This window comes from Atractosteus spatula, chromosome 15 (assembly GCF_055471065.1).
Source record: "Atractosteus spatula isolate fAtrSpa1 chromosome 15, fAtrSpa1.hap1, whole genome shotgun sequence".
Taxonomy (NCBI): domain Eukaryota; kingdom Metazoa; phylum Chordata; class Actinopteri; order Semionotiformes; family Lepisosteidae; genus Atractosteus; species Atractosteus spatula.
This window is the reverse complement of record NC_142720.1, coordinates 3,642,265-3,656,024: the sequence shown is the minus strand read 5'-3', so window position 1 is coordinate 3,656,024 and position 13,760 is coordinate 3,642,265. Positions and strand designations below refer to the sequence as shown.

Genomic DNA, 13,760 nt, shown 5'->3' with positions numbered 1-13,760 from the left:
CATTGCAAGGTCTTATCTCAGGCCAATGGGCACACCACTGTCAACATCATGGCGCTCCATGGTTACCCAGCACACTCCCGCTTGGCGGTCAGCCTTCCCAGCTGCCCTATCTGTTACTGTCTGATTAGTTCTGCTAAGCAGCCCCTCCCCTGCCAGCTTTCAGTGCCATCTGTTCCAAACAAGATGGCTGCTGCCCAGCAATCTGAGCCTGCCCTCCTACCTGGCACCCGGCAACCAAGCTTACCCCAAAGTGCTAACACAGGTTCTCTCCGCTGGCAAAGCCAGGATTTCATTACTACTACTTTGACAAGAGCAGGGTTGTTTGCAATTTCTCTTTTATCCTGATTCTGATTGTACAACCACCTCCCACTGACTCAGTTTGCTGCAGTTTTGTTGCTCACAGATTTTACTCTCTGCATTAATCTCCCTCTGGCATATTACTGCATCTGTTCACTATTTTATTAATTTTCAGATTCCCACCCTTATTTTTTTTTTAAAGTGAAGAAAAAAAACACACATTGTGTTTCATAAAGGGAGACTTCAACCGATTTTATTATTTCAGGGGTTTTTTACAGACCTTGAATCTGAATTTGTTTTTGTTTGCTGGTTTCCTTTGTCAATTTTTAGACAGCGGGGAGGGAGGGACTGTTGATAAACAGCTGAGAAACAGTACAGTCTGGATTGTACCGATGGAGGTGCAGTGCAACTCCATCGTACAGTAAGTCCTACTTTGTGGTGAACTCAGAGCATTATGAAATATCTGTTATATCTGTATAAATATCTGTTAACCAACATGTCTCCCTTTGATTGTCCTTAAAACTGCCCAGGAAAAGTTTCTAGGTCAGCTTTTGCAGGACAATTAGGGTCATGTCTGTCGATTGGACAGGGCAGACCATAGCGAAGAAGTGAACTCCCAGAAATGTTTACTGTGGCACATCCCAGTGAAAGCAGAGTAAAGTGTAGTAAAGCACAGAGAACACATGGCACAGCATAATAACACAACGGCGACCATGCCATTAACCTGGGAATATCAAAGGAAAGAGCATCAGAAAGACAAAAGACCAGTCACAGTGGGTGCCCCTGGTTCTCTTTGGTGCAGACTGTGTTACAGGGCCACAGAACAACCAGAGCTTGCGGTCTATGAAGAAACTATCATTTGCCCAACTCATCAAGACTCTGAAGAAGAAAGGCCTGTCTTGTCTGCGCCAGTGTCTGTTCTAAGAGGGCAACGCTTTCACAGAGATGTGCAAGAGGAAAGATGTTTGCACCGTCATGACAGAGAAGTCAGCAGGGACATGAACCCCAGTGCACGGAATGAGACCTGGTCAAGATCCTCCGGGATCAATCCCTGCACAAGCAACCACACAGCTACTGCCTCTCAAATGGGAAACCATCCGACAGTGAGTGGACTGCACTTCATTCCCAGACTGATTGGCTTGAGTGAAGCTTGATGACCTCTGCAAACTGTGGTGTGCAGACTCACATGGTTAAATTGTGCTAGCACTATCTGCTGCATCACAAAATTCTGATCCATCCACTCCTGGTCAGTTTTATACCCTGTAAAGCTCTGAATAAACCTCTTTGCTACTTGAACAATAGCCTCTGTTGTCTGTTTGGCACTGTCAACTACAGGTTCTTCTCCCTGAGAAGGGGAAAAAAGATACTGCATGCAATTCATTCAGGTACTCCTTTGATTAACTTGGCAAGGCTGCATATCCTGTATTTTTGCAATGGAGTATCATGCATGATTTGTATTTCAGAAAACTATCCTCTGTACTTCTGAGACAATTTCCCCCAAAAAATGAATCACTGTTGACTTGCATTTGTTGTCTCATTAATCTTCCAAAAAGGCTTAAGCTAATTATAAGCAATTACAGTCATGTATGATACATTAGTACAGCTTCACCACCCGCAAAAACATGTGTGGGGTCATGTACAAAAATAGGCCGCATTTCAGATTTTCACATTAATACACCCTGATGGGGTTCCTGTCTGATTCATGAAACAAATGTCAGGATAGTGAAGATCCAGATTAATGCTCATGTTTTTGGTGACAGAAGCTCACTGGCCAGTAAAAAAGCCAATTAAATTCTGCATTTAAAATGTCTCACTCTCACTGCATCAGCAGAGCCAAAGGTGGGGTTTGCTTTGTGGCAGCAGAGCTCAGGGAAATCAAACACCTTTGAGGTAAAAGAGGACAAAGACGAGTGAAAATATTCTCTAAAGAACTTCATGCTGTTTACAGAAAAAGGGATGGAAAACAGAAAAAAGGTTTGGAGACTAATATTCAAACTGAGAAAATAAAATTGGTTTCAAATGATGGAAAATGGACAGGCTGTAACAAGAGACCATTATAAGGAAGATATGTTGTCAGCCATAACACCGAAGTGCTGTATCTCAGTCAATCAAATTTCTTGCACAGCAATGTCCTGACTTGTTTTCAAAGCGTTCACCACTTAGTTGTAAGACCACAATGTTGTAAGACTTTGGTCATGTTCACTTGAATAACCGGTGCACACACAGAACAGATAAGTACCACTGCTACGGGGACACTATACTGTAAAACAGGCGCCGTCCTTCAGATGAGACATAAAACCGAGGTCCTGACTCTCTGTGGTCATTCAAAATCCCAGGGCGTTTCCCAAAAAGAGTAGGGGTGTAACCCTGGCGTCCTGGCCAAATTTCCCATTGGCCCTTACCAATCATGGCCTCCTAATAATCCCCATCTCTGAACTGGCTTCATCACTCTGCTCTACTCCCCACTAATAGCTGGTGTGTGGTGAGCGTTCTGGCGCACTATGGCTGCCGTCGCATCATCCAGGTGGATGCTACACATTGGGGGTGGTGGAGGGGAGACCCCATTACCTGTAAAGCGCTTTGAGTGGAGTGTCCAGAAAAACGCTATATAAGTGTAAGCAATTATTATTATTATTACCATGGCTCTGTTCCACAGAGAAAAATTAGCCCAAGAAAGGAGCTTCATGACTAAAACCTAGACTTTCCTTCTCAAGACAGGACACAAGCTTCTTTAACTACCACCCACTTTCCCACAAAAACAGATCTGTGGTTCAGTGTAACATAAGTGCTAAGACTATCCTTATCCCATAATGCCTCTGGGATGCATTCTATTCATCCTAAGATCAATATCCCAAGGTCTGTCCTCCTTTTCCTTCTTGCTTGCCTCAACTCTCCATCTCTTTTCACTTGCCTCCACATCCCTCTCTTCCTCACTGATGTTACAAATGCTCAAACTGGTAATGTAACCTGCAACTCATACTGGCTGTAAACATCCTCACTTCTCTGTATTCACACTGCTTGAACACTTTTAGTTTTGTGTGTGTGTGTGTTGTGCAGCACTTGCACTGCACTTTAAGCTTCGGGTTTTACAAGAAGACTTATAAAATATTTTATTTTTCTGTACCTGCAAATTATTTCCCTTGGTCTTACACTTAATTATATATCGAAGTACAGATTAGATAAGGGTGTCTGCTAAGCAAATAATAATATACAATAAACAGAATCTGAAGCCTGCAGTGTGGAAAACAAAAGTGCACGTATGGGTCAACTGGTCTGAATCCCTGCGTTACTCTTGGTGTCCTAGCCTTCCCATTCTGTAACGTGGTCAAGGGGAGAGTGACGATTGGAGCTGCATGAACACTAGGAATCCGGGAGCAGTTCTGGACATGTTGTACTGCTTGCAAATGAGCCACTTTGTTACCTTTACAAGCACTGAATCGCCAAGTGTTAGTTTAAACCCCCACAATCCTCTTTTGCTAGTTTTTATTATTTTCCCTGTCAAAATGTGTTCCAAACCATACTCTCCCACAAATATTCCACTGTAAAACCACATGCAAGCTGTGATGGACAAACTGTAAAGCCACACCATGAACTCAGAATTCAGCAGGACGATCATATATCGAGAAGAACACCACTGTGCATTATTTGTTTTTAAACAAAAGAACTGAAATGATTCCTAGGGTTTAAAGACCTCTGGGGAAGGGCAGCTGACTATGGGCAGATGGGTTAGAGTGCTGTTTTGTTCTACCATTCGGGTGGCTCTGGTTGGAAGGCACAGCCAGTGGCTGTTACTAGCGAGAAACACAAAACACACACACAGAGCCCCAGCTCAAAGCCATCAGAAGGATGTGAACAGAGTGGGGGGATTATTACAGATCCTTCTCTGCCCAGTGCACAGCTGGCTGATGATCCAATGCAAGAGCTGACAGACTCTGGTTCCCTGCGAGTGGACGGGGAAAAGAGAGAGGAGCACACTCAAAGTAAACAAAGCCGCTGACTATTTTTCCATTTCAAAGAAGCTGTTGCCATCCAGGCTGCTATTTAAAATAACGTCTCTTTAAAGAGTTGACATATTTAACCACCTTCCACCAGAGATCCCCAAGGCCTCTAAAATTGCCCTGAATGGACCCTTTCCACCTTGTTGTGGTGAACATTTCTGACGTGCTTAGAAGAAACCACACTGTCTGCGCAGAAGAGCAACGCGTCTGCCTTGATGTGGAGGAAAACTCTGGTGGGCCAGCACATGCAGAGTGTTAGAGCCAGAGGTAGGGAGTGTTCACACATCCGCGCTCTCCTGCAGCATCTCAATCAGAATGGTCACTGGAGGTTATGGTAAAACACACCACTGAAACCCCAAACACCAGCCATTCAGCCCGTCAGCGTCTGGGACAGTTTACAGTTTTATCTGCAGGATCACAGGAAAGTGGGACCAGTTACAATTGCTCAGATTCATTATTCCTCCCTAACATGTAAAGACCGCACTGTACTGTACTTTGGATACACTATCTGAGCTAAATCTCTGGAATTCACTTATCACTTAGTGATAAGGCTACACTGAACATAAGTAGTGATAGTGACAATAAGTTACCAGACACTGAGCTACACCTGTAAATAAAGCCATCAAAAACTAGGAAAGATGGACAGATTTCCTAAAAGACCACCTTCAAGTGACAAACCAAGAACAGAGACCTGGATGAGAAACAATCGTGTGTAATGGTGAACTATTCAACATGTAAAAACCTGAAGTACTGTAGAACGTCTCGTATAGAGAGAAATACCAGAAACCATCTACTTAAATTATAATAAGCAAGATTCCACACAATCCACCCGCATGTCCAGGGACCCAGATGCAACTCTCCTAGCTATAAACTTAAACAGATGATGAAGACCTGACTCTAGGGAGAATGCTAGCCAGGCTCATCAACAACTGAAGCTATTGAGCCTCTTTTCAGAGCACCTGTCCTCACTTGCTGAGTCAAAAATCTCGAGAACCGTTTGTAGCCTCCCACCAGGCCCATGCTGAGAGATAGACATGGTTTCTCAGTGGGTTATTGCGAGGCAGCCTTGTGATCTAATGTGCAGAGCACAGATCTGGCAGAACAAACCTCCCTGCTGTGGAGTCTTCTGTTGTTTCAACATGGCTTTCTAAAATAAAACCACCACTTTTTTTTTTTAAAGACGACCATTTCCTCTTCCTTTGAGAGCCAGTGGCACTCTGCTTCTTGCAGACACAGAGCACGGTTCCTTGCATTCAGGAGGTCCCAGGTGTGCCACGCACAGATGCACCCCCATCTCTCTTCCCTGAGCAAAGGCTTTGGAAGGGCAGCATATCTCATTCTTATCAAGTACACGTCTGCTAAGGGCACCAGCTAGCCTGCACCAGACTGCACCAGAGCACACAACGCAAAAACTACAGCATACTGGGATTCTGAGGATGGCAGTGCTTGGGTGGAACTAATGGCAAAGACAGGCAGGAATTAAGGGAACACGCAACAAGAAAAGAGAACTGTAAATATACACATCAGACTATTTTAATTTGTTCAAGTTGCACCTAGCAAAGACTTAGCAAAGCTTGAAAAAATTCAAGCTGATGTACAGTATAGGTTGACTCAAGTCGGAATCAATGTCAGCTAAAAGGAAGCCTGGTCATTTGCATGATTCTCGGCTGCTTTCAAAGACTCAGTCCAACGGGGGAGGTGCTGGGGGGGCCGCAAGTTTACTCACGGTTTCCCCAGTGGGACAATGGGTGAGTATTAAACCAGCATCATCTCGTCATCTGCTGATGGATACGAGGAGGACTAAGTTGCAAACCCTGCCTGAATCCCTGTGGCAGATGGAACTGAGGTGGTGAGCGGTGATGATTTCAACCCTCTCTCCTTTCAGAAAGCCGCACATCTGGCACTAATTGGCACCTTTGCTGGCAGGCTGTCAGGGGGACCATGAGCTATACGAGCAAGGAGACTGGACCGCAGGCCAGTCCAGGGCTGAGAATGGAAAATCGCGGGGCCACACCTGCTATGCAGACGGACGCAGGGCACCAGAAGGTGCCAACAGTGCCGATCTGGAGCTGACCAAGAGCTTCTGCATTCAGCAGATTGAAACAAAGCAAGACGTGTCACACCAGGCTTTCAAGAAAATACACTGTATGCATCCTACCCTTTTCAGGGTATTCTGAACAAAAAGAAAATGAATCCCGAGCAATTTCAGAAGTACTGATGAAAATATCATTTGCATAACAAGGAAAAATGTGTGATGCCCAGAATAAAACAGATATTTGAAAGCAAAATGTGTTTATGGAAATATTCAGGAGAACCCAGCTAACAGCACCTCAAAATATAACAATGTAGTTAAAATCTACTAACATTTGGGGGATAGGAAGACATAAAAAGAGGCATCTTGAATACTTGTGAATTTCTATAGATTTAATGAGATGCTGATCTCGAACAAGTAAATGAGCATGTTTCGAGAGGGACTCCCGTGTATATGAACAGACAGCAAAATCCTGTTTTCCAGTGCAAACTGCTTTAATTGAACTGCTATATACTGCATCATTCAACAGCCTTTCAGCGACTCTGGTGGTGAATTGCACTAAGAACTAAAGTGTTAAGTCCTGGAATGCAAATAAAGAATTTTCATATGGGCTGTGCGGACCCACGGAGCTTGACTGACATGGCGGCGCGCAGGCGAACACCACGGCGCTCGGCGTCCATGGGCTGGAGGAGGAAGGGCAGCGACAGGGTTAATCCGGGGAGGGGGGCTATCCTCTCTCTCCGCTAACAAACCGGCGGCAGCGCCCGGCCAGGACAGCAGCGGAATGGAGCGGTGTTGTGGCATGTAATAGGATTAGGGGTACCTGGTGAGGTGCAGTTGGTGCTGGGATCTGCCCAGCCGCTCCGCCAGGCTGAGCGCCTCCGCCTTGGCACGGCTCGCGTCCTGCTGGGCCCCTTCCAGACGCTGCCGGCACGCGCTCAGCTCCAGCCGCCACTTCTCCGCCTCCTGCAGGACAGAAGGGGCGGCGGAAAAATCGGAACTCCAGCAGTCCCGCTCCGGGGAGGAGCTGGTCGGGTGCGTTTAAAGCCGCCACGACAGCAATAACGGCAGCAGCTAAGCGTGGAGCTCCAATCAGTCTGTCCTTGACTGTATGGTTATCAAGGCCTTCTGCTGGCTTTACAAAGCTCAAACACATCAAGCCCAAGTCCTTATACAAGTCCCAGACCCCAGTCAAGCGTTACTTGTGAACACAGTCACGTTTATTTGTTGCTATCTTGTTTTCTAGAAAGGCAATGGAAAAAAATACACTGCACATTGGAGAGCTTGCTAAAGGCGGCATAACCATGTTCAATTAGCAGACAAAAATCATTATTTTTGATTCTGCAAAGCTGTGAAGACAAGACAGCAAGTTAAATGAGGTCATTTTCAATAAGACTGTTACTTTACTGTTTTGCAAATTATATTGGTCTAAAGGTCATCTGGTTGTCGATAAATACTTCGTTTGTATCTACTCCCATTCCAACACTGTGTACAAACTGAACTGAACTGAACTTGAACTTTATTGCCATATGTAACCGGTACTGGTACAATGGAATTCTTACTTACAGAAAGTCTCTCAATTGTAAAACAAGTGTAAAAAACAAGACAAAGTGCAAACAGTGCACCGGCCTCTCTAATGGTCCCAGTTCATTCAATCAGTGAAGCACCTGATCTGCTGTGTGTCACAGGTGGGGCTGCACTTCAGGGGGAGATGAATTAGCGCCAGTCCTGTGTGCAAAACATTTTGCAGTCCTTTGGGATGGCAAGTGCCACCTAAATGCAAGGAGCTGCTAATTAATTTTCATGTTACACACTTTGGGATCAGGGTCGCTATTGTGAATGACCTCCGAGCTTGAGCGGCTCTTCCTCTGGCTGTGCTCTCCGGACCGTCGCCCTCAGCAGGACCTGGACCCAGAGGGCTCGGCGAGCCGCTCCAGCGCAGTGCCCTACCTGTGCTGCCAGCTCCAGCTCCCGGGCGGTTCTGATCCGGTACTCCTGCAGCTCCCGCTCCGCCTCGCCCCTCTGCAGCCGGGTCTGGTCCAGCTGGTACCGCAGCTCGCCGCAGACCTGGAGACAGGGAGCAGCACTCCATGTAACACCGCAGCACCGTTTTCTGATTTACCTTGTTCGGAATTTGGCTCAGATGTGCGTTTTTTCCCCTTCATACCCCAATTGCCAACTGTTAATCAACTTGGCACCCTGCAATAAGCCTCATAACCACACAGGAGGGAGGAAGGCGACAGGCCCGGATCCTCAGAGAGCAGTCCTGTTAGCTCACGACGCAGGTCCACAGCGCCGGCTGCAGAGCTCAGGTGGAGAACAAGGTGCTAAGGCACCAGTCAGCCACAAGAGGTCACTGGTGTGGCCTGTTGCACCGGCAGCCTGCGAAACGCCTTCAAGGACCTCCCCTGTAACGTCGTTCATGTTAAAAGCATTTCCCTAAAAAATCTAACTTTCAGATGTCTCTCAGTGCATACTGGCTGCTCTAAAATAAGGACTATGCAGAGGCTGTGAATAAGTATTTCAAGGCAGCGCAAATAAAAGCTACTGTGAATGATTGTAAAGTGTTTTTTTCAGTCTTCAGAGTGTGCATTTCACAGCTGTATTTCTTGAATTATTTTTGGTTGCAAATCTGTGCAAATGCGTATTTGTTATTGAAATGCATGCTTTTCTACTATGAATGCTGATAGTATCCCATTGCTGCCAATGATAATAAGATTTGAGTTATTTACAGCAGTCGGGATTCTCAAGTTTCCACCTGTGTCCTACAGAGATCGGATGACACATGCAGAAACTATACAGGAAAGTACATTTAAAATTGAGACCAGGAATCACTTCTTTACAGAAAGGGTGGTGGGAGTATAAACAAACTACCCAGCCACGATCTAAAAGGCCAAGGCAATGACTTATTCAAGAAACAGCTGGATGTGGTCCTTGGATCAAGTAGGTAATAACAATCAAAAAGATCAGATGTTCTGAATGGCCTCTTGGCAGCCCTTTTTATGTTCTTCGCTAATTGGCTTTTTTTTCCCAGAAGCCCAAAGCACCATAAGAAATAATCTTCTAACCCCTTTCAGGTGGTCAAGTTTCAGTGGAGATACCAGCTTGTTATTATTTATACCGAACACATTACAAATATCAAACACGTAATTAATGCTGTCACTTTTTATGATTTAGATTGTAAAGTGTGTGTCTATTCTGAGTGAACAGTTAAGCTGCACTGCAATTAAAATACACCACGCTCTCTGATCCTGTTCTTCTAGCTCACCAAAAATCAAGCATTTACATCAAAACACACAGTGCAGTACTCCATTCATCTTTTTCCTGAGTCCTCAAGCTCAGAGAATCTGATAACAACCCTCTCTAAAAAATACATTCAAATAACTGATGGATGTTTGGTGCCATCTTGAGTTGGTTTACTGTATGACAGTAAGCAATAAGTCTTTCAGATATAGTGATCATGAATTTCTTTCCCTGGTCAGAGCTGGAACATTAGTAGAACAAAATAAAGTATAAATATTTGTATGTTTCAATTTATTAGATTACTGAAAGATTTTACTTGTTTAAATTCAAACTCAGAGGCCATTTCTGCCTAGGGGGAGGTGCCCTTGGCAATGCATCTACCATTGACCTGGAAAGTACAGACAGTACAGGCCTGCTTCAGGGCTTGAATTGAAGGGAACCCTTTGGGCATCAAATCTGAACCACCGGATTATTTCTCTGTCTAACTCAGTACACAAACTAGAAAGAAAAATCTTAAAGAAAAAAAAAACTGAGAAAAAACCTCAAAAAACACCTTTTGATTTCTTATGTGGAAAATCGTCTTTTGAAATTATGACAGATTTTTTCCAGGGACTCTCCAATATGCCTGCTACTTTGGATAAAGATTTTCAGACTAATAGAACAAGAACAGAAACATTCTCCCTGAGATTTTATAAAGCCAGATACTGACATGGTTTTCTTAGCCTTCCGTAATAAAATATAAAATTAATAGTAAATATGAAAAGAAGAATGAAAGTTCCAGTTTGTTTGATCTTCACTTGGCAGGCAGACAGGGAAAAAAGAAAACTCTGTTATTGGGACACCTATAAACTTCCCCTAAATCTCTAAATGGTCAGATTTAATTGAGTGACAGCAGGCTTCCCCAGTCAGAGCAGCTAAATTCACAACAAAAGTTGAGCGCTCTTTTTTGAATTCTGAGTCAGGATGCTTGTCCATCAGTCTGTGTTCTGATTAGGATGCATCTCTTCTATGCTGAGAAATTCGACATAGTACGGCTTCACATTGGATTTTTGATCTTTGCGATTATATTTTTATTGTGGCAAATTAGCAGTCTGTGGTACATGGAGACACAGCCTCGTTATACTATGTTATCAGGAAACTGGTCTTGATTGCATTGGGATTTGTAATATACTGGGATTTGGACTGGGGAAGCTGGTCTTGCTGCTTATTGTTTGTTGTGCTGTGTTTTGATTTTGCTGCTGAAAGTTGATGAAAACGACTTGGTGAGGCTGTGTGTTTGTTTATTCCTGAAGTCAGTGCTGTGTCTTTAATTTGTTCGTTTTTTAAAAAATTATTTCAGTGCTGGGTTTAGAGAATACTAGAGATTACTTGCATGTGCAATATTTTGAGAAATGATTAAGAAAATACATTGTTTATGATAATTTAATTTATAACATAAAGTGTAGTTTTCTGTGTTGCGACATCCGCGTGCGTCCAAGATGGATGGAAATGTCTGTTTAGTCAGGTGTCACTTCCACACTGTCCTCTGTCATCACAGGGAGAACCCCTCGGGACGTCCTGCACAGACTCTCTGCCCTCTATCACCAACACTGCAGGATGCAGCACGCATGAAGCTTCCTGACCTCCAGCACCCGGCTGCCACTACTGTCGCACCCCTTCAGATGTACCTTGCTGATGTCGGTCTCCTGGGAGTTGAGCTGCTGCTGTGCCTCCTCCAGCTGGCTGGACAGAGAGCTCTTCTCCCTCTTCAGTCTCTCCAGCTGGCTCTCAAGGCTGGCCACCTTCTGGGTGAGAGTCATCGCCTGCGGAACGGGACGGAGTAAAAGTGTTTTTACAGCCGTCCCTCTCCTGAACATACCAGCAGCCCATAATGCCAGGAACTCCAAACGTGTTCAGGGGTTTCAGACTTTCTGCATTCTGCTAGAACTGGTCTATTCTCTCCTATTAGTTCAGCTGATACTTTACTTGCTAAAAACATCGGTGAACCTCAATTAAAAATTTGGTTTTATAATCTGCAAACACAACACACATCCTGAATCCCTACGAGAGCACATTTTAATTTCCACTTCCACACACAGAGACTGTAATAAAGAAGTGCTCAAAGCTGTTTTTTTTATTTGCAAATACCTAACTTATTAAATACTCTTCTCTGGCTGATTTTAAAAGACAAGATTAAAAGATACTTAAAAAACTACTCAAGATTTCTCAGTTACAACCAAGTTGATTACACAGTGGTTATAGTCATTATGTCTTAAAAAGGAACTGCAATGTTATTTTTATATTTATATACAGCCAGCAGTTATATCACCCTGCAACTCACAACTGGCAACCCACTGAAGCTCAGCAGGTGTGAGCCTGGTCAGTACCTGGATGGGAGACCTCCTGGGAAAAACTAAGGTTGCTGCTGGAAGTGATGTTAGTTGGGCCAGCAGGGGGTGCTCACCCTGTGGTCTATGTGGGTCCTAATGCCCCACTATAGTGACAGGGACACTATACTGTAAAAAGTCGCCTTTGGATGAGATGTAAAATCGAGGTCCTGACTCTCTGTGGTGTTTCTTGAAAAGAGTAGGGGTGTAACCCTGGCGTCCTGGCCAAATTTCCCATTGGCCCTTACCAATCATGGCCTCCTAATAATCCCCATCTATGAACTGGCTTCATTACTCTGTTCTGCTCCCCACTGATAGCTGATGTGTGGTGAGCGTTCTGGCGCACTACGGCTGCCGTCGCATCATCAAAGTGAATGCTGTACATTGGTGGTGGTGGTAGAGGGGAGTCCCCATTACTTGTAAAGCTTTGAGTGGAGTGTCCAGAAAAGCGCTATATAAGTGTAAGCAATTACCACGATAAAAGTAAAAAGAACACAGCAACTTGCAAAACCTAATAAAATAAAATAATAAAATAGATTACATTTCCAGGTATGCGCCATGTCCTGCGATTCATAACGAGGCAAGAAAACTCCCCGATTATGGGAGTAATTATTCCCCTATTATGCTGTAAAAAAGCAGACTTGTGAATACATCTCTTTTAATCCAATAGAAATATTGCTCTTGACTTCCAGATGGTTTTGCTGACAAATACTACTTACTTGTTAACTCTGCATGCAGATCATGTTGGACAATTTCTGCGGTGAAATGTCTGCTGCACAACCTGTACTTATTCACTCATCTATCACCTTACATTCATCATTACAGTGACTAGTGAGCAGGAAGGGCCGTTTCAAGTTGCAATTTGTGCAAACTCTTGGTTTCGCCTGTGATGAGACCAGGGGTTTGTGACAACATGGCGAATTACTGTACTTTCACAAAGTTCAGAATTTTCTGCTAAATTCAAAAGTTGTACATTTTTTCTATACAGTCAATTAATTTATTTTGTTCTCAAGATTTCATCATTGGTCTGAGAAATTGAGAATACAGTTCTCCTTTAATGACAAACTATATCAAAAGATTCCAGAATTCAGGAAAAAATGAAAACCATCTGGACTCTGGATTTTTATAGATAGAATGGGATTGAAACATAGACGTCAAATCAAGATTATTTAATGCATCCATTAATATATCCATCAATTACATCTTCTCTGAATTTAAACTATTGCTTGAATAGCAAATAATATACATTGATCATCTGTTAACTATTCCTGCCCCATTCAGAGCTCATTAACATTACTGACTTGCTTGGACAGTCAGTGAAAATAAAATTCAACTGTTTATCTTACTTCTCTCTCCCCCACCACACACCTCAGAGGCTCCACAGCCCTAATTTTGTTTTTTTCTTTCTTTTTACGTCTTAACATGGAATTCACATTGATGAGCTCATGTAATCAACGTACAGATTTCTGAACTCTTAAAGGCAACTTTAAAAACCTGCCCTGCCCAGAGGTAGGATGTACTAGGGATTAAGTGGTCAGATTGCCTACACACATCTGAACTCTATGCTACACACTCCAGGCACTTGGGACATGAATTACCACTTTTAACCACAAGATGTCAGCATAGGTCATTTTTCTCACCTGTTTTCTATCAATTAAAGGGAAACTGCAGCGATATTTTCATATTTCGGGTTTAGAAAGAATCAGCATTGATGAGTGCATTTCAAACAATAGAAGTAAAACACAGTAACTTGTAAAACCTCCAATTTACATTAAAATAGACGAAATTGCCAGAAGCGCAGGGCCATGTTCAGCGATTTAGAAT

General features: G+C 43.7%; 1 protein-coding gene across 1 annotated transcript in view; it reads right to left on the bottom strand.

The window, feature by feature from the left end:
- Positions 1–13,760, bottom strand: part of sdccag8 (SHH signaling and ciliogenesis regulator sdccag8) — a 61,846-nt gene that overhangs the window by 35,729 nt on the left and 12,357 nt on the right. The window contains exons 11-13 of the mRNA XM_088933785.1: positions 11,238–11,372; positions 8,278–8,394; positions 7,151–7,293 (exon numbers count right to left, since the gene is read on the bottom strand). Of these exons, the coding sequence (XP_088789911.1) occupies positions 7,151–7,293; positions 8,278–8,394; positions 11,238–11,372 (395 nt within the window). The remainder of the gene's footprint in view (positions 1–7,150; positions 7,294–8,277; positions 8,395–11,237; positions 11,373–13,760) is intronic.